Source organism: Aspergillus chevalieri, chromosome 7, assembly GCF_016861735.1.
Source record: "Aspergillus chevalieri M1 DNA, chromosome 7, nearly complete sequence".
Classification (NCBI taxonomy): Eukaryota; Fungi; Ascomycota; class Eurotiomycetes; order Eurotiales; family Aspergillaceae; genus Aspergillus; species Aspergillus chevalieri.
Genome location: NC_057368.1, coordinates 769,984 through 793,000, shown reverse-complemented (window position 1 = coordinate 793,000; position 23,017 = coordinate 769,984). Strand labels below are relative to the sequence as shown.

Genomic DNA, 23,017 nt, shown 5'->3' with positions numbered 1-23,017 from the left:
ATGGAAATGAACGACATCATTTGAGCTCATCACGACGGTGACCAACGACGTAACAAACATAATACATCCAGACAGATCGGGATCGTCTGGTTACATTTCCAGCGGCTGAATAGGAACTGACTTGATTGGGGCCTGGGAGGGGGGTAAGAGTGGGAGGGAGGTACTCGGTGTCTCGCAGCGAATGGAATGACACATCCAATCGGCCTAAGCAAAGCTAACTAAACCAGTTCGTCAAGTTAATTAAATGCGGCCAATCGACAATCCCTACTCAGTTGGACCGATCGACTACCCACGCCAACTAGTGGACATCGACTAGGGCAGATCAAGGACGCTCTCAACCAAATCATGCCAAATCAAATTCCAGTCGTCAGCGTCATGGGTCCCAACCACGATCAATCAGAACACACGAGAGCCCGAAAAAGAAATGAAAATAGATCATTAGCTCCAAATGCAAATGCATGTCGATTCTCCATCTATGACACCCTCTTTTTTATTTTTTTTTATTTTTTATCTTTTAATTTTTTCTTAGTGCGCCCCACTCATTATCACCGACAGTGGTGGCCTCTCCACCGGATGGCTATGCTTCAGCAGTCCACCACAGATATAAACCCACGGCTCGTCCACAAGGCATTGTCTAAATCAGAACACAGCCAAGTCTTGAATATCAGGAAAGATCTATCCGGTCTCAAAATCTCTCTCTACAAACCACACTCTCTTCCATCACACATCACACACTCCTTACACACTTCTACAATGTCCTACAAGACCAACTACGAGCCATACGTGAGTCGCCCTATTTCCATTCTCTGTATTTCGATATATACTGACTCCGAACAGAACAGTATGGACTTCGACATGGAAAGAGAACGCTCCTCAGAGGAAGTTCTCTACCCATTAATAGACCTCTACCCTCACGTCGTCGCTCTCCAACTCCAAGCCGACGGGCAATACTTCAACAGATCCGACTCAGATTCGGGATATCACAGCGTCAACTACTGGACCGATTCATCCCCAACACGGTCTACTTTCGAGGAGGAATCAAGGATGAGTCGAAAAAGCAATGGTGAGTTATCCAGCATCCTTGGCGATTATACAGAACCGTATCTAACATTCTCGAATAGAATCTACGAAAGACCGCTTCGTCTCAAAAATCCGAAAAATCCTCTGTCAAAACGACCTGCGGCGACGAACCAACTCGAATTAATCCGCTCATTCATCTCTCGTTCCTCGCTCAATTTGTATAACACTGCTTCGATATCCGACTCTCTATCTTTTTTCAGCAAGCGACCAAAAATAGCGAATACCCGGCATGTTTCTTTTGTTTACCACCGGCACTCTCCGGCATACAATCTTTGATCGATTTCCTTTCGTCTTTTCTCGATTTTCTCTGAACGATTAGCGCGGCGTTGGACACGGATGGATACCAAGAATGGTACATTTTGGGATATTTTGTTTTGCAAGGGAATTTCTTTTTCGATCTAATGAACTCTCTGGCCTGTACATACTACTTTGTCACGATCAATCCATATCATACTGAAACTACATCAACTCAAGTCCTCTTTTTCCCCGCTGTGAAAGTAAACCCATACAGACACAAACACTGCACGAAGCCGGAAATGCACAACCACTGACTGACTCGTGATCCCATAAACTCTACCATAAACTCTACTTACAACCACCACGGTCTCCTTGTCGCCATAAACTTCGACCAAGGTACACAACAATCATGCAGGAACACCAGATGATCTGACCTGTCCGGTACACCCCGCGCTCTGTATCACATTGCCTGCAGCGTAGTACAGGTTCGCAACAATAGTGCAGTTGCTTGACGATCGTCATCTAAGGTGCAGCGTTCGGGTGAGTTTATTTTGCATTCTTCTTCATTGCCTTTTTTGGGAAAGGGGGTTGATTAGTCGGTGTAGGTAGGACAGGATAATGCGGAGTGCCGCGGGGGAGTTACACGAGAAAAGGAATGGTGTAGGTTAATTCTTTTTCATTATAACATAGCATTATTTTCTATTCTACCCTCTATTAGCGCTTGTAACTTGAAGATTAGGAGTATTGTCGAGCGCCACATTCGCAGTCGCATCGCATCGCAGCGCCGCATTGCACATCTCCACATCACTCTCAAAAAGTTTGCTTACACCCGCATCGCATCGCATCTCGTCTGCAAGCCCCTGATCCCAGCTGCCACGCCACAGCGTGCGACAACTTGAAATGACATGTCCTGCCATGAGGCCGAATAATTCATGAAACACACGCGCGATGCGCTCGCTATACCCCTCATGCCTTTTCTGTACCCCGTATGTATGGTCTTACTGGGCATAGACAGCAGCGTGCGGGGTACAGCTTTTACACTTACATAAAATTGGAGAGTAGAGAAGTTAGCGATATCGGTGGTAGTTCTACGGCTCAATGTAGACATACTACAGAGTTATTACGGAATATTGATAAAATACGATATTCCAATCTGCTAGGTTCGGCCCGTCCGCTTCCTCCTTTTTTTCCTTTATTCCTGCTCATCTATGAAGTGATTCCTTCAACATTCTCCCTTTTTCTCTCGTAACCCTCTTATCGCACGGACACGAAGTCGAGCATTGCACGGACAGCACACTGCAAAATGTAACATGCAAGCATAAAACACCCTTGGGACAAAGAACGGGGTGGCTGGCGCAGGTCCTCAACGAGCACGTAACTGTAGAGAGCAAAAGGAATCGGATATATCATATCTGCGCCTCGCCAAGCACCTCCAACAAGACAGGGATGACGGTGGCTTCGAGTTTCCCAACTGGGAAGGAGTTCGCTATATTCTCCTTGAAATCAGTCGGCCGAGTGAAGGAATCAGGATTTGGTTCTTCATGAGGGGGTTGGGCTGGTTGGTGACAGGGCAGAGCAGGGCGGGACGGTGCAGGATGCAGGGTTTTTAGGGTTTTGTGATATCACAGATCAGCTATGCCGGGTTGGCATTGAATTTGCGAGATAAGCGCAGAAAACAGGATATCTAATCAGGGAAAGTATATCGATTATGATGTAACGGTTTTGCGGGCTAATGTTTCGATGTCGTGATGAGGCTACTCGGCTACTCGGCATCGGCAATCTCAAGTGCAAACGACGGCCTGATAGATTATGTATGTCGCAAGGGATGGGTAGTCTTCGTTTGTTTGCATATGCAGGAACAGAGTCAGTCAGGAGCAGGATCGGAAATTGGAATCAGGTTATTAAGCCTTCAGGGAGGTGATGAAGTCATAATATGCATCGGGATCTCATTTGACATGAAGTGTTGTGATAACATCTTGTTATGTTACGTGCATGGTTGTTATTGACAAGATGAAGCGACCGTGCACTGTTCCTCCTTTGGCCCTCTCATCTGCAGATGCAGATGCAAGAAATATCAGGGCAACCTGCAGACAAGGTGCAGAAGATTGGGACTGTGCTCTAACAGCACCTGTAAGGGTTGTGGTGCTATTTACTTTGTATTTTGTTTTGTAGCTAGACTGATATCAGACAGACTGTAATTGCTGCCAGCGTTCGATGACATCCGGGCCAAGTTTTCAAGAGTGCGACATACAGAATACCCGAATCGAAGAAACTTACCTATCGCACTAATGGTTGTCCTCGTAAGCTGACAACGAGGTCTCCGAGGATTTCAATCTCATCGTTGCCGGAGTGGGCACCCTCTGCAGATTGTTGCTCCGGTGCTTGTATACTTTGCTGTAACGCCATTTGCACCTCAATTGCAATACTCTCATCACTAGCCAACAGACGCATTAAGGCAACCCGGTAAGTGTTCTATTGCCGAGGTGACGTTGTCTGAATCCAGCTTCCGTCCCAGCCCTTTAGGCCGATTTGCGCATTTCTGTGGAGTCAAGTGTCATCCGTGTCGTCCGGTCTCTGCAGCAGTCTGGGCTACCGTGGCCAAAATAAACATGCTACAGAATCCTGGTCCTGTTACTACGGAGTATGGAGTGTAAATTGAACATCTATAACAGCAAGTGTTCACCCCATACCCCGTAAATTTGATGTCACTTCAATACTTTGGTCCAACTTTTCACTGCATTGTACGACAACAGGAAACTTACGGTCATGGGTACTCAAAGAAAGTGTATCCCCAGAGGCCATCAGTTGGGATGTCTGAAAATTAAAGACGGCAAGCTTCTTGGTGCTCGCATCAAAGTTGGCGGGCAGCTCAGGAATAATGTAAGAATCTCCGATCAATGCGTTCCTTCGCCTTCTCCAACCACCGAAAACGAACATTCGCACGCTTGCCAGAATGTCAGAACAAACGACGCCCGCTTGATTGCGGGTCGATCATGCCCACTAGATAGAGGTGCATGGCCTGGGCATGCTCGCCATCAGCACCGGCTAAGAAACAGTCGCCTTCCCGGCTGCGACGTTCGATCGGGATTTTGGAGTCCCTTGTCAGATTTGGTCTTGAATGCTGACATCTGCGCTTCCGCGGGGATCTTGCAAGACTTGGAGGGGGCTGAAGATGGAGATCCTAGGTCAGCCAGAGACGATTTTACGACCAGAGACGAAGCTGGGATGCGGCGGGCCGCCGGGTTGATACAAGACGAACTTGGGCTTAGATATAATCTAGTCTGAGCTCCGCCCGGGCGGTTGCTGCTAGTGGGTGTTTGGACGTGGCGGGATGGGTGAAAGTTGCGGTGTCACCGCACACCGGGGATGAAACCGGAGGCACAACCACTTCTCGTGAATGCGCTCCTGATGTGGCCGTAGAGTTCGTGATAGACGTTGATTCGGAACTGCCCTTCGCCAGGGACTCTTGTCCCTCTGGCACCAGCGCTGGACGATCTGCGCGTTCTCCATCTTTTCGAGAGTTGCAAGGAGCGAACAGTCAGTCAGCCTGCTGAGGGCTCTTAAGCGTTCTATATCGGCCAGCCAGAGGCAGGCTCACCCAGTTCTGAAACTATCTTCTACGTTCTTACCTGTCCAGTCATTTTCGTAGCGATACGCCGTATCAGCGCAATCCGCTCTGGATCGTTGAATGTCGCCTGACTCTCGACATGACGGTATGAAACTTTCCACTCAGTCGAATGATTCGATGTGCGCTTCCGTGTTGGGAAGCAACAAAAGAAAATCTTCTTCTCCAGTGTGCCGAGCAACACCTCCTACACTTCTCCGTTTTGCCTGAAGTTTTGATTAATGATATGACACATTAGGGTATTGCACTTCCACTCACCTCAATGAAAACCAGGGGGATGCTTCCCGTAGTAAGCTATGCCTGGGGATTTAAATTACCGTCATTATTGACACTTGAGGTACAGGGCCTCACATTTTCAAATCCCAGATACAATAATAGAAACATCCATCGTTACTTTAAAAAGCTCATAAATTCTCTTTCTTTTCTTGGCTCTCACGAAAGGACATTGCATAGACAATTCCCTGATAGCTGTTTACTTGGTAGCGTAGCTCTCGTTTGGCATAAATGCCGACTTCTGTCAAAGAAGCGTCAGTTGAGTAGCCGGGCAAATTCCACAGCATCTTAGCGAAATAAATGGCCCAGCTGCCGAGTGGCCCAAACTTCCCGAATGTACTTGCAACTGGTGGATTTGATTTTGAGTCATAAAATACTAAGAAGCCGGAATCGTCAGGGGAAGTTTAAGGCTCCGCTTCCCAACCATAAACTAGGTCTTTTGGGGCAATTCTGGCTTGTCTGATATCGTCTGCAGGAAAGCCACTGAACTGGATTGCCAACGAGGTATCATGCACGGCACTAGATGAAAAGCCTTTCCAGGAATCGGCATTCCTGGTCGTTATCATCACACCCTTCAAAATGTCCATTGGCTCCGCCGCATCGCTCATTGCCGTGATGCGATGCTCTTCTCTGACATGAATGCCTAGTGCTTTTCAAAACGGTTAACTCAGTTTGCCTGTTGATCAATTTCCAAAGCCGCACCTAATTTTATTAAGAGCTGCGCCGCTTAGACGGTTCGCAGAAGATTTCTCTGGATGGATATGATGGGTCAGGTACAATTATTCGCGCGCTCTCTGGGCAGTGGGCAGTCGTTTATTTCATCATCCATGGCGGGAAGGTCAGATAATCGGGTCCACGCTAGATGTAGGCCACCTTGGTGATGCAGTGCAGCCATTGGTACCTGTCATCATGCACTGTCTGTCTTGCTAGTAATAAAGCTCAGCCACAGACAAGTCTTTGGTTTAACCTCCCGGACTGACTCGTCAGCCGTTAGGGGGCCTTCCAATGGATTTCGTAGGGGCGAAAGGGCCCGCTCTTTGCTGGGACGATTGGGAGTCCCGATCCGCCATGGATCGGACCTGTCGATCAGAGATTCGGTTGAGCTACCACCAAAAAATTCATCTCAAATTTATTCACTGGAATTTGAGGGTATAGACCGGTCTAAGTCAGATTTGGGTATGAGGACTGTATGTTATGGGCAGGCCACGCATATATCTGGACTGCAGTTATGAGTATGACCTGGCGCGAAACCTATGGAGGGGACGCAGTGAGTAATCGATAAATGAGCGTGCATCTGCACATCCGGCCCGCATAAGTCCTATGAATATAGCTGATTCTCATAGTTAGATTATGGAAATAACCTAGCTGCGTAAGGCGTGTCGACGGCAAACCATCCAGATGATGGACAGATACTAAGAACGCCCCCAGGTCTTTTGAATGCTCAATGTTGATTCACCTTCCCACCTCGCGACCCATCGCATTCACGGCTTTCTCTCCCTTCTCTAAATGCGTCTCATCTTCTAGCTCTGATCCTTCTGTCATAGTTTTAGGGCTCGATATGGACAATAAACTTGATTAAATAATAATAACAATAGCTCTGATCATTACCTAATTCTATCAGCGTAAGAAACAGCGCAAGCTCCGCGTATTCTGGACCAGAGAACGATTGGCTACGTGGTTACAAGCCAACTACGAGGACCGACACCAGGGCGCCGAAAAGCTCCAGAATCTTCTCTCTTTGGATCGCAGCACCCATATCCTATATGGGACGGGTTGGTTTGGTCTCGAGCCGCTTAATGCAGCACCGGATGGGGCCTGGATGAATGTTCAGTCTGATGGCTACGGCCGGGAGAGCGGGATGCTCCTGTTGAGCTTACCACTCCTCCGCAGCTCTCTCAGATCCTCGACTCTCGAAAGTACGGCGTTGTGATCCACAGATGGTGCTTATTTTCTTCCTCCGATCAATATAAGTATCACGCTTAAGACGTTATTCCAGAACTCCTTGTGGAGCATCTGCGACCTGCGATCTGTGCAAGGGGATGCGTTGATCTCCAGATCGAGGTATGCATGCACTGTCGATCTCCTTCCATGCAACATACATTCCTTGTTTATTTCTGTCCTTATTGTGTTTTTTTTTTTTTTCCAGAGAGAAAACTAAAAAATCTCAGTCCGTCTTCTGCCCCGGTATCCCCAAACACCGCACCGTGCCTGTTGGTTGCTTATAATTATGCGTTAACGCAAGCATTCTATGTTGAGGTGGGCATGGCGTGTATTGGGGCGCTTTGGGCTGTGTGGTTGCTATGGCAGAGTACGAGGACAAAAAAAAAAGGGAACGGATGTGTCCTGATGCTGTTCTTGCTTTCTGTCGTGTTTTGGAAGTTCCATAGAAGAGTCAATGGCTAATAAGATTCTTCGGTCAGGTGAGCGCCTGACAGTCTGAATATGATACTCACACTAACCGTCCCATCCCTGTCAATCTGCAGAGATCATCAGGTACAGAAGCTTGTTGTCTTCCAGAACACATCGCATACTCCGGAGTACAAGTAGGGCTGCATCGGTCTACCAATGAGGAAACCCGGATTATGCATCACGTGACCCGTACATCCCGGTGTCGGCAGGTTAGCGTGCATCGTCGGAGTCTGGCAGAGAACTCCGGATGAACTTCAAACAATCAGGAAAGCGATGATTGGGCATAAAGGGTAGTGTACCCCGTCTTGACACAACGGCGGGCCTAAGTTCACCCCAGGTCCGATGTCGGACCTGAAAAATCTGAAAGCCATTCCTCTTTCGGCGCTCGGAGCCGCGGTCTGATTACCCTTTTTGGGAATGGACACGAGAAGGCGGTTGCATTTGATTCGGACGGTGTAGTTTATTAGTTCATCAGTCACTGCGGCTCTAACTTCTCCTCATAGTCACTCTCCTCTCCTCTCCTTTACCTCTTGATCCTCTCTCACTGTCATCTCAACCATCACAATGGCTCAAGATATCAAGGTTGAGAATGGCCCCGAGCCTCAATACTATGACCAGGAGGATGTGAAGAGCTCGCCTCCCTCGGCTCAGATGGATCCTTTTGGAGCTGAGGATTCGGCTGATGTCAAGTACAAGACGTTGACCTGGTGGTAAGCAGCTATTCTGAAGTCGCGATTCTGGGCGCATTGGATACTAACGATGATTCTCTATAGGCAAACCGGAATTAGTACGACCGATGCCTCTCCCCCGGTCTATACAGTTCTAACCGAGTCACAGTCATGATTGCCGAGACGGTCTCTCTCGGAGTCCTTTCCCTTCCAGCAGCAGTCGCTTCGATCGGAATGGCACCGTGCGTCACTGAACCCAATACTCGCTCAATTGTTCGTGTCTAATAATCTATAGAGCGGTCGTCCTCATCGTCGGCCTTGGTTTTATCTCGACATACTCCGGCTATCTGATCGGTCAATTTCGGCAAAAATATCCTTTCATCCACAGTATGGCCGACGCAGGCGAAATCCTGATGGGCCAGGTTGGTCGCAACGTTCTCGAATTGGGACAGCTGCTGTTCTTCCTTTTCGCCACGGGCAGCCATCTTCTCACGTTTACGGTTATGATGAATACCCTGACGGAACACGGCACGTGCTCGATTGTTTTTGGCGTCGTCGGATTGATTCTTTCGTTTTTGCTTTCTCTACCCCGGACGATGAAGAATGTGTCGTGGCTGGCCATGGCTTCGTTCATCAGTATTTTCGTGGCGGTTATGGTCACCATGATCGGTGTTGGTGTTGAGCGCCCGGGTAAGGGTATCTACTCTGTTACCCAGAAGACCGACTTTGTCAGTGGCTTTACTGCCGTGACCAACATTGTTTTCGCTTACTGTACGTGTTTCCTCTTGCATTATTCTCGACAATATGCTAATGACTCAGGTGGTCATCCTGGTTACTTTGGTTTCATTGCCGAAATGAAGAACCCCGAAGACTTCCCCAAGTCGCTCTGCTTGCAGCAAGGATTCGAAATCCTCCTCTACACTATCTCCGCTGCCGTGATCTACCGCTACGCTGGTGACGGTGTCGCCTCGCCCGCGCTGGGCTCGACTGGACCTATCCTCCGCAAAGTCGCCTACGGTCTCGCTATTCCTACAATCGTCATCGCAGGTGTCGTTTTGGGCCACGTGGCTATCAAGACTATCTATGTTCGCATTTTCCGTGGCACCAATGTCATGCACCAGCGCAGTTTTCTCGGTACGGGCGCTTGGATTGGGTTGACTCTAGCATTCTGGACGATCTCGTGGGTTATTGCCGAAGCGATTCCCGTTTTCAGTGACCTGTTGAGTTTGATTAGCGCCTTGTTCGTCAGCTGGTTTTCATGTAAGCCCGCTTTCCCTTATTCCATCATAAAACCTACTCTAACAGGTCGCAGATGGCCTCCCTGGCGTCTTCTGGCTCTACATGTACTGGGGCGACTACTTTTCCTCCCCCAAGAAAATCCTTCTCTGCCTCACCAACGTCGGCCTCGTCGCCATCGGAACCACAATCTGCGCCTGTGGTCTCTGGGTGTCCGGTCTTGCTATTCACGAGGATAGCAAGGGGGCAAATGGCAGTTTCTCGTGCGCTAATAATGCATAAACGGTGTTCGGGCTTCTTTTCTTTTTTTTATGCGACCATGCATGATAGAGGGTGTTATGAAATTCTTCCCGGCATGTATTGACTTTTTTTTTACTGGGGGTTTTATTTGCTAGGCTACGAGATGCTCCGATTGTAAATAATGCATCAATGTTAATATCGAGACTACATATTACTACGAAGTACTATTTATCGGGAACCGATTTCCGAAGCTCCCAAAGTAGATTCCCAACCACTCCGTAGAAATAGACAAATCCAGCAATAAGATCACGTACTCATTGCCATTACTTAACCGCAATCTCCCCATCCTGTACAAACAAAACGGTATCATAATCCGGGGTTTCCCCGCGTGGTACTCTAATTTGCGGGGAACCCAATACCCGAACTCCGTCCCATCAATAACCAACCACCCTTTAGGCAAAACTAAAGCACCAAAAACCCCCATCACGATGAATAAACGCAAGCGATCGCCGGAGGAAACACCAGCCGGGCCGAAGACGCATAACTCAAACACTAGTCCCGTCGCGGCTGGTGAACTTAACGAGAGTCTGCCGTCTATTAGCCGTAAGATTACGGCTTGTGCGGCATGTAGGAAGCAGAAGGTGTGCCACCATCCCATATATCCAATGGTATGCTCTAATTGAATGGGTTAAAATAGATTAGGTGTGATATGCCAGACGGCGTACCGCCGTGCACGCGGTGTCGTCGTCGCGAGCTGTCGTGTGTGTTGAATAAGAGCCTTCAGTCGTTGGTTGAAGAGGCTAAGTGAGTCATTTGATATCACCCTGGTATTTATGGGTATAGATGCTGATGTACGCAGGAATACAGATCTCCTACATGTGGACGTTCGTGAGATTCATCTTACGTTAGGTGCTGTCTGTGAGCATCTGGGTCTAGATAGACCAAAGCCTTTACACAGCAGCCACAACCACAACAGCAATGATGTCTCAGCCCCAGATGGAGACGTCAGCGGCAGTCAAGCGCCACCAAGCACCATCGACAACAACGACCAAGACCAGACCCTCCCAGGCTGCGAGGTCTCACCACCCGGCACACCATCTGCTGTACAAGCACCTATAGATACCTATCTCGACATCGCGAAACTAGGCAGTAATAGCCACAGTCGAAGTCCTGGCTCTGGCTCTGCGGAAACACCTTCAAATCAGTTATCCAGACCACGACGCCATGCGTCACCAGACCTCGTCAGCAAGCGTATAATCAGCATGGCCGACGCGGAAACCCTCATCGACAGATACTTTACTCGGGTTGACTCGTATCTCTACGGGATAGGCAGTCGTCTACATAATCTGCAACGACTACGGACTGGTCATCCAGTTCTTTTCGCCGCGATATGCACAGTCTCTGCACTGCACGATCCAGGCGATCAGTCGCTGTACGAATCATGTAACCGGGAATTCCGCCGCTTAGTCTCGCAGAGTCTATTCGAGAAACACGACCTAGAGTACATTCGCGCATTATGTATAAGCAGTTTCTGGCTCGCAGACGCGTCCCGGATCCTGCTCAGCGACGCAATCCGCAGATCCGCAGACGTCCATCTCCATCGCAGCTTCGGCCGCCTCTGGAGCTGTGCCGGCGATGCACGATCAAACCCCGCCGTCGCGGAGATGCGAGACCGCGTCCGTCTATGGTACCTCCTCTTCATCTGCGACCAACACCTCTCCATCCTGCACAACCGAGACCCATTGCTCCGCAGCGACACCGAAATCGCAATAAGCTGGGAAGCGTACCTGCGGCGCTCCGACGTCACAGACTCCGACGTGCGCATTGTCTCACAAGTCGCCCTGCTCCTGATAATGAGCCAAGTCCGCGACGTTCTGGGCTGCGACTCAGACACAGAGACCCGCATCCCGCAAACCCTGGCAAACCAAATCGTGCATTACTCCCGGCAACTGGATAAATGGTTCAAGCGCTTCTCGTCCATGTTCAAACCTGACCCCTTTTTAGGTGATTTTCCACGCAGGGGCCTCCAGTTACATTACCAATTCGGAAAACTCTACCTCGGACATCAGGTGTTTAAAGGTCTACGGGGAGAAGCCATTCCGGGCCCGTTTATGGCGGCTGCATCGATGGCGCACGACGCGGCGATATCGATATTCGAAATGATCCTTAATGAAGAAACACTACAAGCGAACCTCGTCGGCATACCGCACTATTTCCACATCATGCTTGCGTTCGCGGGACATTTTCTGCTTGAAGTTACCAAAGGCTACGCGGGGCAGTTGGGCATTGTACCTGACGACAATTTTATGCTGATTCGTAAAGTGTTAACGCTGTTCCGGGAAACCAGGTGTGTGACTATGCATCCGATTTGTAGGATGACACCGGGGTTGGAGCGGAAGTTAGGGGATTGTGCGGCGAGTCTTGTTTCTTCGTCTACGCAAGTGTCGCCTGTTGCAGTTTCGGGAATGACAAAGGGGATTGCTGAGAATGTGACGGAGGGGTTCGTTTGGCCTGGGGATGGGTTTTTTGGGACTGTGGCTGGGACTGAGACTGAGACTGGGACTGAGACTGGGACTGCGGATGAGATGTTTCTGCCGGAGTGGGATTTTGGGGAGTTTTCATTTCCGGGGATGTTGTCGAATATTATGCCGTAGCATAGTCTGTATACTTCACTGTAGATGGGAGTTTTGTCTGGTTGATATTCACTGTTGATAGCCCTAGATCTGATGGACTTAAACTTCTTCTGTCATTAGCATCGCTTCTTCCATTTTGCACACTTGCTCCTGTTGTCGCATTACAGGATATCAGCCCCGCAACTGAGCACTGTCTTCGAAATTAGTAACCAGGGGATATTATTGTTCTAATCGTTATACCCCCTTCAATACCCGACCTTATCTTGAGACCTCAGCCAAAACAATAACGCACGAGGAATTGTCGAATCCTAAAGTGATATGGCTGGCTCTGAGTTTTATATTGCCAACCATAAGCGCCATATGCCTGCCAATCGAAATGGAAGTTCTGTCCTCCGAGATATAACAAGATTGGCCATCATTCTTCATTCCGTATCCCTTGTTACGGCGACAGTCCAGGTGTCACATTTTAGGGTGTCATACGCATGCTCGGAAAGGGGGTTATGCACATGCATTGTACTTTTCCTGCGAGGGTCTGCGGGTCTTTGACAGCCTTCAATGCCGCTCTTAGGGCTTTGGCAGTACGAGGTTTCCTGCCAAGTAATTGCATGGAGTATTCTGTACGAACCCACATCAATCAGGTCATAGAACAGTAAAATAAGAAGAACTAGGACAGCACTAAATTTTGAGAAGGCTGAAATTACAATGAATCCAGCACTGATGCCGCCTCACGTCCCCCCGACCACCAATCCCGATCCCATTTTTTGTTGACTCTGAGACTATAAAATCCTTGCATGGCTTCATGTGTCACTAGGTCCAGCTTCTACTGACAGAGTGGGCCATAAGAGATTCCATACAACAATGCCTCTCCATCATGGCTCTCGGAAACGGGCTGTTGGGTTTGAGGTTTTCTTTGGGCGTGTTACTCTTTGAATGATTTACGAAATGCGCTTTGCGAGACATGGCCGCGGGCTTAGAGATCTACTACCCTAATCCTCACTTTTAATGCATGATACTTGCAATTACCACTGGATGAAACTGCAATCAACGTTGCCCAGCAAGAATTGGGGGTGGTAAGGCGTCTGGGTCCCCTAAATCGCCACCTGCCCCCTCAACTTACGTGTGAGTATTCCAGATGTCCTGTTGCTTGCTTTGCGAATTCATGAAGGCACCGCAATTTTGGAGTTATATGCCACACGACAAAGGGTAGCCATGGCAAAGTTTACATTCCAAGAAAATTCCTGCATGAAATGAGCTCTGTTATCAGGGCATGGATGCCTCTTGACTACACTTCCCAGTTCTCCCTAAGGGATTCCTGGACAGTGGGGTTCATTGACCTATCCTGGGACCTTTGCGGCAAGCCTCATCTCCCATGGGACAGATATCGTCCTAGATTCAAAGCCACAAAGCCTATGAGCCCGGCACGCGCTTCGGCGTGGGAATATTTTCTTCCACAAAAGTCAGGGTGCTGCTATGATCGAGCCACGCAAACAGGGAGCACCTGTTGGAATGCGAGAATACTCGAACGTGCTTCAGGTGCTGCCCTGGTGCCATCGCTGAGCAAGTGGAAAGTGGAAAGCAGTTTGAAGGATTCGGAGGAAAGCACGCCGTGGGCCAAGTTTCACGCCTCCCTATTCACGATCTGCTCGTTTTGTAATTCAATCCAGTTGTCTTCCAGCGGAGTGTAATGGTTGCAGGCGTTCTGCATAGTAAGGTATTCTCTGGAAACGGTCATTGTCAGATCGCTCTACGGACATAATATCGATGGACATAACTACAGATAAGACAGCATATTCTATAGTTCTTCTCGACAGTGTCATACCAATTGCAACGTGATATACAGAGTAGTATTTCGGGGAATTGATAATTGGTGATCATCTACGTGCTTCCCAATGCGGTTAGCGTCCCGATGTCGCACACCCACTTGACCTGACTTGACTCACTTCTCAACTTCTCTTCTCCCTCCCAATTCAATTGCACCAATTCACTTTGCAGACATACAAAATGAGCGCCCCTAAGGTTGCTGAGAACATGCTCTGGGGAGGTCGATTTACTCGTGAGTACTTTATCCCCGTCTGCTAATATTGTCACCGTGACTCCCGACTCCGGTTACCCCTCCCCCGCCATTGCTAACTGATAATTAGAGGGCCTCGACCCCCTCATGGTTCAATACAACGAATCCCTCCCCTACGACCGCATCTTCTGGAAGCAGGACATCGCCGGCTCCATCGCCTTCGCCCGCGCCAACACCAAAACCGGCATCTTGAGCGCCCATGAATTCGCCGAGATCGAGCGCGGTTTCAAACAAATCGCCGAGGAATGGAGCACCAACACTTTCATCGTCAAGGAGAACGACGAGGACATCCACACCGCCAACGAGCGCCGTCTCTCCGAGATCATCGGCAAAGAGATCGGTGGAAAGCTGCACACGGGTCGGTCGCGCAATGAGCAGGTCGCGACTGACATGCGGTTATGGCTGCGGGATGAGCTGCGGAAAGTCGAGGGTTGGTTGTGTGATTTGATCAAGGTTTCTACTGCCCGTGCAGAGGCGGAGATTGAGTATATTATGCCTGGGTATACGCATTTGCAGAAGGCGCAGCCTGTGCGGTGGAGTCATTGGTTGCTCTCGCATGCGACGGCGTTTGCGAGTGAGTTGCAGCGGTTGCGCGAGGTTATCCGTCGGGTGAACAAGTGTCCGTTGGGAACTGGTGCGCTCGCTGGTAACCCGTTCCATATTGACAGAGAAGGCATGGCCAAGGAGCTGGGCTTTGAAGGTCTGCTTTACAACTCGATGAACGCTGTTGCGGACCGTGACTTTGCCATGGAGACCATGCAGTGGGGTAGCTCGTTCATGCTCAAGATCTCTCGCTGGGCCGAGGATCTCATCATCTACAGCAGCTTGGAGTTCGGCTTCGTCCGTCTGTCCGACGCTTACTCCACGGGATCTTCCCTGATGCCCCAGAAGAAGAACGCAGACAGCCTGGAACTCCTCCGCGGAAAAGCCGGTCGTGCTTTCGGCCAAATGGCCGGCCTGATGGTCACCATTAAGGGCCTCCCAACAACCTATAACAAAGACCTCCAGGAATCCGTCGAGCCCCTCCTCGACCACATCAAGACGCTCGGCGACAGCATCCAAATCGCCACCGGCGTCCTCTCCACGCTGACCACCATCCCCGAAAAGATGACCGCCGCGCTAGCCCCCGAGATGCTCGCCACCGAGATCGCAGACTACCTCGTCCGCAAGGGCGTTCCCTTCCGCGAGGGCCACCACATCTCCGGCCGTGTTGTCGCGCTGGGCGAGAAGCACGGCGTTTCTATGGATATGCTGTCGCTGGAGCAGTTGAAGACTGTTGATGCGCGATTCGATGATGATGTTCAGGCCTGTTTGGACTATGAGCGCGCGGTTGAGTTGAAGGATGCTGTTGGGGGGACGAGCAAAAGGGCTGTTTTGGAGCAGACTTCTGTTCTTAAGGAGTTGCTGTAACCTACTTTTAGGATTGAGATGATGCATTTGGATGACTAAAAGTTGATGATCATGATTAGTATACGTGTTTTTTCTTGACAACAAACATTGGACAATGACCGCATAAAAAGAAGATGTATAGTGTCTAGTATCCTCGCAAAGCTCCAGGCCCAAAACCAATAAACACACAGTTATGAATCAGAAATCAAGACCCCAAATCCCCATCCCTCTCCCTCTCCCTCTACTTCTCATCCACCCTACCCCCCATCGGCCCTAACCCCCTCCCCCTCAATCGCATCACACGCATAAGCCGGCAAAATCTCCTCCTCAACCAACTGAATCCCCAGCCCATCAAAATGCTGCGCGAAACTAGTCGCGTAGTCTTCGCACCCTGGTAAACGCTCGAAATTCGCTGATAACAGGACGCCGTCGGGGGTTATTATTTTTGTGCGGCTGCGGGAGGTTCTTGTTGTCTGTGGAGGAGAGTTGGAATTTGAGTTGGGCAGGGAGGTTGGGGAGGGAGAGCTAGCGGTAAAATGGGGATGGCGTCGTTCGGGCGGGATGTTGATTAGTTCGCTTTGCGAGTATGTCGCTAGCTCAGCGCGTTGGCGGTAGAAGCCTGTGTCGCCTAGTTCTGGTGTTGTCTCTGGTTTTGTCGCTGTACCTGTTTCTATTGTTCGTTCTGTTTGTGTTTCTCTATTCGTCCCTCGTAGGGCTGGGTGGATGCCTAGGTCTGGTTCTATACCTAGCGCCATATCATGTTTCGAGCTTAGAGTCGAGTGGAGGGATGAGTTCGATGGGATCGATGGAATCGGGGAAAGGGGATGGCGGTGTCTTTGTTCGGAGGAGGAAAATGTGAAAGATGGTGCTGGGGAGGGTAGGGTTGGTGTGCGGAGTAGGCGGGTTGCTGAGTTTGGGGTGTTGGCGTTGAAGGTGGGGCTTGAGGTTGAGGTTGTGGTTGTTGTTGGGAGGGTGATGGATATTGGTGTCGGTTGGGCTGGGCTGGAGCTTGCAGGGCCTGCTATAGAGATACGAGTTAGCTACCTCCACCTTGAACACAGACATTGTCTCTTCTCACCTTGTGAACTCTCACCAGACCCGACTCCAGCAGCAGCTATAACAGCACCGTTCTCACGATCGTGACCATGCTGCGGCCCATGCCACGCCAGCAGCGTAAACCTCCTCTTCTTCTTCTTTCGTCGGCAAAATAATACGAAAATGACTGCTAATATGATCACCAAAGCGAGAATGCCGCCGACGCCTCCTATTAGGGCTTTGTTACTCCCGCTGCTGGAATTGGATGTATTGAGGTTGGAATCGGGGCTGGAGGATGTAGATTCGGTTTGCTCGGACGAGGAGAGTGTAGATGTTGTCGAAGAAGAAAAAGAGGTTATGCTTATGGTGGAATGCGCGCTAGTACTGGTACTGCTGTTCCCTGTAGTTGTCGTGACATGCGGACGAGACGGAGTCCCCAATAACGCAGGCGACGGCAACGGCCCCGAAATACCACCCGGTATAGACCACACAGTCCCAGCTTGCGGCTGTGTCGTCCTCGTCCCAGCTGCGTTCTCTGTATCTGTAGTCGTAGTTGTAGCCATCCCCGTATTCATACTGGTATGTGATGCCGCCGTCTCTGCCGTCGAAGTACCCGAACTCGAACTTTCACTTGATGAATTCGAAATCCCATCATGGCCCGTAGCCTTCCCATCCGGACAAACGCCTAAATTACACGGATCAACCGAGCAGCAGCCCTTGAAGCTTTTTACCGAGCAGGTATAGAATTGTTTTGTGCCTGGACAACCGTCCATCTTGCCGGTTGTGGGATTTGGTGGGTAGACCATTTGTTATGGATACATGAATCAGGAAATAGTATCGGTTGAATGAGGGTATGTATGGGATGAAAGAGTAGAAAACTGTATGGAGGGAGAAAAGAAAGGTAGTGAAGATGCAGAGTATCGTCCTGAGTATTGCGGCTGGTCTGCCATTTTCTTAGTTTGTTCTGATCCTTGAAACGAATTGGAAACTAAATATGGCAGGGTTACAGCGTGGCGGCAGTGATGTTTTCTTTGTACTCGTTGCTAGTTTCCGGGTCATTGGCTGCTTTTTTGTCTACCGGATAAAGAAGCAGCTCTTGATTGCCGAATTGGGTATTTGTTCGGGCTTTGATGATTTTCGAGAAGACCAGCGGACGGTAGCTATGCTGAGTGTTTATTTTATCTATATTTGTGGTGATGGCATGGTCTACAGGACGTATTGTCTCCAATGAAACTCCAATTGTATAATGACAAAAACTGCTATAAGACATAACATGGCGGAAGGAAATATGGATATACAAGTATAAAGTAACACAAATAAACAAGGTCAGAATTTTGCATGGCGTCCTCTTTTTTGCCTTTTGCCTTCACCTTCATGCTTCATGAAGTCCATAACTTGCCCCTGACGGACATTACATCCCTGTCAGGAACAATGGAATGGGCACAACGGAAAAACTCGTTCTTCGTAGCCAAAAATAAAAGCTTGCCACGTGGAACACGCTCCATCCATGCATTGCATCATTAACTATAACACTCTCGCTCCCTTGGCAACGCGCTTAGTAGGTACGCTTGAACGGCGGCACAGGCTTGCACTCGGCGCTGTCCAGGGTGTCGGCCTCCACTGCACGGTAGCCAAGCTCGACCTTGCCGTGGGGGGTCTTCTGCCATGTGAGGGTGTGCTTCATCCAGTTCTCATCGTCACGCTCAGGGTAGTCCTCACGGGCGTGGGCACCACGGGACTCCTTACGGTTGGCGGCGGCAACAGCGGTTTGAGATCTATAATCGTCAGTATGACTTTTTCTTCCTTTTTCTTTTTTATCAGGAGTACGTACGCGCAAGTCAGCAGGTTACGGAGCTCAAGAGTCTCAACCAAGTCCGAGTTCCAGATCATGCTGCGGTCCTTGGTACCAACCTGGTCGAACTGCGAGTCGACCTTGGTGACCTTCTCAACACCCTCGTCCAAACTCTCCTGGGTACGGAAAACGCTGACGTCCGACTGCATCGACTTCTGCATGGCATTACGGATGTCAAAGGTCGTCTGAGGACCGTCGGCGTTGCGGACAAAGTCAAGGTCCTGGATCGACTGAGCACCAGCATCGGAGCTCAGTTCCTTGTGGGGCTGGCCGGGGCTGGAGATGTCACGGACACGGTGGGAGACAGCACGACCGAAAACGATCAGGTCAAGAAGCGAGTTGGCTCCCAGACGGTTGGCACCGTGGACAGACACACAGGCGGCTTCACCGCAGGCGTACAGACCAGGGACAACCTTGTCCTTGCCGCTCTCGTCAACAGTCAGGACTTCACCAGTATACTTGGTGGGGATACCACCCATGTTGTAGTGAACGGTGGGCAGGACAGGGATGGGCTGCTTGGTGACATCGACACCGGCGAAAATCGAGGCGGTCTCGGAGATACCGGGCAGACGCTCGTGCAGGAGCTCAGCGGGCAAGTGGCTCAGCTGGAGATAGATGTGGTCCTTCTCGGGACCGACACCACGGCCCTCACGAATTTCCAGAGTCATCGAACGGGAGACAACGTCACGCGAAGCCAAGTCCTTAGCGGTAGGGGCGTAACGCTCCATGAAACGCTCACCCTCCGAGTTCAGCAGGTAACCACCCTCACCACGAGATCCCTCAGTGATCAGACATCCGGCACCGTAGATACCAGTCGGGTGGAACTGGACGAATTCCAGATCCTGGTTGGGGAGACCAGCACGGGCGACCATGGCCATACCGTCACCAGTGCAAGTGTGAGCGGAGGTACACGAGAAGTAGGCACGTCCGTAACCACCGGTGGCCAGGACGGTGTGGTGGGCCTTAAAACGGTGGAGGGTACCGTCCTCCTGGTTGTAGGCGATGATACCGCGGCACTCACCGTCCTCCATCAGCAAGTCGAGGGCGAAATATTCAATGAAGTAGTTGGTATTGTGAGCCAGAGACTGTCCGTAGAGGGTGTGCAGAAGGGCGTGACCGGTACGATCGGCAGCAGCGCAGCAACGGTAGGCCTGACCGCCCTTACCGAACTCCTTGGACTGACCACCGAACGCACGCTGGTAAATACGTCCATCCTCGGTACGCGAGAAGGGGCAACCGTAGCTTTCGAGCTCACGAACGGAAGCGGGGGCTTCCTTGGTCATGTAGTGGATAGCGTCCTGGTCACCGAGCCAGTCGGAACCCTTGACGGTATCGTACATGTGCCATCTCCAGTCATCCTGGTGCATGCTGTATGCCGAGAAAAACCTACGTTAGCGCGATCTTCAAACGCCGAGGTTTTGATGCGCAGACACCTACTTTCCAAGAGCAGCGTTGATACCACCCTGAGCAGCGACAGTGTGACTTCTGGTAGGGAAAAGCTTGGAAACACAGGCAGTGTTGAAACCAGCTTCCGCCAAACCGAAAGCCGCACGTAGACCGGCACCACCAGCACCAACGACGACGGCATCGTACTCGTGGTCCTGCAAATTGTTAGAACCCTGATATCGCCCCGCAGACTAACCAGAAGACCAGTATCCGCTTACAATCACGGGGTATTTGTCGGAGATGTAGCCATTGGCCTCCTTAGCGCGCAGCGGGTTATTGGCGAATATCCGAGCTGGTGAAATTCGATTAGTTCCTGCGGGAAAGCGAAGATCCGTTGCAAGGCTCAATGTTCATACCTGCGGGCCGGGACGACGAGAAAAGGCGTCTCTGGTTGATAGCACGGGAGAACTATAGGCAATCAGTCAGTTGATGTCCTTAACCATCATAATGCGATCAAGAGCAAGAGGGGTGGTAACCGACCTTGGATGCGGGAGCTAGGCTCCGCAAGCCCAGGGAGCTCATGATGGCGGACGGATCAAAAGAAAGAGAAACGCTTTCCTGTGAGCCCGGAGGAGAGGAGAGAATTGAGGACAAAAAGAGACACACAAGACCGTAAGGCAGGAGAGTGAGAGCAATGCTCGTGGTTCTGAGATGCACTTTGGATCATCCGTTTCTGGCGGGCGCTGCGAAAGCCGGCTGACATAAGCATTTCCTCACTTGCCGACGGGGAGGACCGGGGCCGAGGCAGCCAATCATGGGAGCCGCAGTGGTAATCATCCTCGGGCAGCCGGGAATTGCTGATTGGCTGGGCGGGCTCTGGGCACGTGGTCGGTGTTCGTTTAGCCGGCAACAGCCCGGAATATACCGTCGACTATCTACTATGGACTCCGGAGTACGGAGTACTACTAAGAGATGCAGTCTGGGGTTACGGGGTATATGCCACGTGATCTATGCTCTTAGTGAAGCCCTGACTATTATGATTCCACTAAATACTAAATATCATCATACATCCGTCCATGCAAAGTCTAGTTATACTGCATGTACGTCGCCGTCGAGTTGAACTTCAGATTGCCCTTGATGACCTTGTCCACCGCTGCCAAGAAGTCCTTCTCCGTAGCGACCTTTCTCCGTGCGCGGATGGCAAACATACCCGCCTCTGTTGCAACACTCCGCAGCTCAGCACCAGTTGAGTTCGGGCACAGACGCGAGATGAGCTCCCACCGGATGTCGCGCTCCACCGACATGCTCTTGGCGTGAATCCGAAGAATGTTGGCCCGACCCTCGACATCGGGAAGGGAGAACTCAATCTTACGATCGATACGACCGGGACGCATCAGGGCAGGGTCCAAAGTCGACGGCCGGTTGGTTGCGAACATGACCTTGATGTTACCACGTGCATCGAACCCGTCGAGCTGAGTGATCAACTCAAGCATAGTACGCTGAACTTCGTTGTCGCCACCAGCTCCGTCATCGAAACGAGCACCACCAACCGCATCAATTTCATCAAAGAAGATGATACATGCTTTCTTGGTCCGTGCCATCTCGAAGAGTTCCCGGACCATCCGTGCACCTTCGCCAACGTACTTCTGGACCAGTTCACTACCAATGACACGAATGAATGTAGCGTCGGTTCGGTTTGCGACTGCACGAGCACATAGCGTCTTTCCGGTACCAGGAGGTCCGTAAAGCAGGGCACCCTTGGGAGGATCGATACCGAGGTTGACGAAACGTTCGGGCGACAGCAATGGCATCTCGACGACTTCCCGCAGCTTCTCAATCTGGTCTTTCGATCCTCCAACATCTCCGTATGTAACGTCGGGCTTCTCTTCGACAGTCATCATGGTCACACTGGGGTCGATCTTCGGGGGGAGCGGCAGCATGATCTGGTACTTATTGCGGTCCACACTGCTTTTGTTAGCAGTACACCATATCACAGGGGACAATGAACATACCCAACTCTCATGCCCTCCTCAATATCCGTAGGACTCACTCGCTCCCCTAAGTTGACGACGAACTTGGCAATCTGCTTCACGTTGATGACATATTTGCTCTTATCCGAATCCTTCTCATCCTGGATAATCTTTGTACAGCGAGAAACTTGCAAGGGCTGCTCCTCAGCCATGCGTTGCCGGTCTGCGGCAACGTCCCAAAGGTGTGGTGGTGCGAGTCCGGTGTCGGATTCCTAGCCACGTACGTCAGACCCCTCCCACGAGCTCACATCGACAGACGATAATACCTTGATGCCAATCTTCTCATTCACGCTAGCCTGTTTCTCATTGATCTGCTTTTCCAGTCTCTTTAATGCGGTCGCGTACGGTGCGGCACCGTAGGTCTTGAGTACTTGAATGTCGCTGTGATCAATCAGCACCGCGTTCTCACGATTACCACCATCGTGGTACCACGCAACCAAGCACATACTCATCTGTAAGAGGTGTAATCTTCTTCTCTGGCTCCTCCTCATCCGCAAAGTTCTTCTTGTACTTCTCCCAGCTCTCTCCCGTGGCGCTAGGCATGATGGCAGAGTCGGCTGCGAGACAGCAAGGTGGTCTAGGGTGTCGAAGTCAAAGAGAAAAAAAAGAAAGAAAAAAGAACCCTGGTTCCTCTGGCAGAAGTGAATCGGCTAAGCTAAAGAAAGAGGAAAGAAGCGACGATAGCAGTAGTAGAAACAAGGTCGGTGATGTGATGACGGTTGAGCTCTGCCGCGTTGGGCGGCGAGAGCTTCCAGAGTAGCGCGCCAAGCATCATCACCGCCTTTGGAGAGCACCTCCCAAGAGAGAAATTATTCCTCCTGCAGCGCCCGCCGCCAGGTCCATTTCCACGCCA

The 23,017-nt window shown here is 50.6% G+C and overlaps 8 protein-coding genes across 8 annotated transcripts; 5 read left to right on the top strand and 3 right to left on the bottom strand.

Moving 5' to 3' along the window:
• Nucleotides 1-345: 345 nt before the first annotated feature.
• On the top strand, nucleotides 346-1,204 carry ACHE_70249A (uncharacterized protein; the record flags this gene model as incomplete). The annotated part of the gene is made up of 3 exons (XM_043282561.1): nucleotides 346-783; nucleotides 838-1,063; nucleotides 1,122-1,204. 3 exons carry the CDS (start codon nucleotides 346-348, stop codon nucleotides 1,202-1,204), a joined length of 747 nt encoding a protein of 248 aa, XP_043139928.1.
• Nucleotides 1,205-6,443: 5,239 nt separating this feature from the next.
• ACHE_70248A (uncharacterized protein) lies at nucleotides 6,444-7,655 on the top strand (the record flags this gene model as incomplete). Its single annotated transcript, XM_043282560.1, has 3 exons — nucleotides 6,444-6,482; nucleotides 6,837-7,131; nucleotides 7,636-7,655. The coding sequence occupies 3 exons, from the start codon at nucleotides 6,444-6,446 to the stop codon at nucleotides 7,653-7,655; spliced, it is 354 nt and encodes a 117-aa protein (XP_043139927.1).
• Nucleotides 7,656-8,188: 533 nt separating this feature from the next.
• ACHE_70247A (uncharacterized protein) lies at nucleotides 8,189-9,810 on the top strand (the record flags this gene model as incomplete). The annotated part of the gene is made up of 6 exons (XM_043282559.1): nucleotides 8,189-8,334; nucleotides 8,398-8,411; nucleotides 8,462-8,534; nucleotides 8,588-9,063; nucleotides 9,112-9,552; nucleotides 9,605-9,810. 6 exons carry the CDS (start codon nucleotides 8,189-8,191, stop codon nucleotides 9,808-9,810), a joined length of 1,356 nt encoding a protein of 451 aa, XP_043139926.1.
• Nucleotides 9,811-10,256: 446 nt separating this feature from the next.
• Nucleotides 10,257-12,422, top strand: ACHE_70246A (Zn(II)2Cys6 transcription factor; the record flags this gene model as incomplete). The annotated part of the gene is made up of 3 exons (XM_043282558.1): nucleotides 10,257-10,409; nucleotides 10,466-10,572; nucleotides 10,628-12,422. The coding sequence occupies 3 exons, from the start codon at nucleotides 10,257-10,259 to the stop codon at nucleotides 12,420-12,422; spliced, it is 2,055 nt and encodes a 684-aa protein (XP_043139925.1).
• A 1,980-nt stretch (nucleotides 12,423-14,402) lies between these two features.
• Nucleotides 14,403-15,882, top strand: ARG4 (argininosuccinate lyase ARG4; the record flags this gene model as incomplete). Its single annotated transcript, XM_043282557.1, has 2 exons — nucleotides 14,403-14,454; nucleotides 14,543-15,882. The coding sequence occupies 2 exons, from the start codon at nucleotides 14,403-14,405 to the stop codon at nucleotides 15,880-15,882; spliced, it is 1,392 nt and encodes a 463-aa protein (XP_043139924.1).
• Nucleotides 15,883-16,118: 236 nt separating this feature from the next.
• ACHE_70244S (uncharacterized protein) lies at nucleotides 16,119-17,471 on the bottom strand (the record flags this gene model as incomplete). The annotated part of the gene is made up of 2 exons (XM_043282556.1): nucleotides 16,119-16,882; nucleotides 16,955-17,471. The coding sequence occupies 2 exons, from the start codon at nucleotides 17,469-17,471 to the stop codon at nucleotides 16,119-16,121; spliced, it is 1,281 nt and encodes a 426-aa protein (XP_043139923.1).
• Nucleotides 17,472-18,451: 980 nt separating this feature from the next.
• SDH1 (succinate dehydrogenase [ubiquinone] flavoprotein subunit) lies at nucleotides 18,452-20,716 on the bottom strand (the record flags this gene model as incomplete). Its single annotated transcript, XM_043282555.1, has 6 exons — nucleotides 18,452-18,671; nucleotides 18,728-20,116; nucleotides 20,186-20,349; nucleotides 20,413-20,486; nucleotides 20,551-20,602; nucleotides 20,675-20,716. The coding sequence occupies 6 exons, from the start codon at nucleotides 20,714-20,716 to the stop codon at nucleotides 18,452-18,454; spliced, it is 1,941 nt and encodes a 646-aa protein (XP_043139922.1).
• Nucleotides 20,717-21,219: 503 nt separating this feature from the next.
• On the bottom strand, nucleotides 21,220-22,707 carry rpt1 (proteasome regulatory particle base subunit RPT1; the record flags this gene model as incomplete). The annotated part of the gene is made up of 4 exons (XM_043282554.1): nucleotides 21,220-22,099; nucleotides 22,147-22,376; nucleotides 22,431-22,545; nucleotides 22,613-22,707. 4 exons carry the CDS (start codon nucleotides 22,705-22,707, stop codon nucleotides 21,220-21,222), a joined length of 1,320 nt encoding a protein of 439 aa, XP_043139921.1.
• Nucleotides 22,708-23,017: the final 310 nt, after the last annotated feature.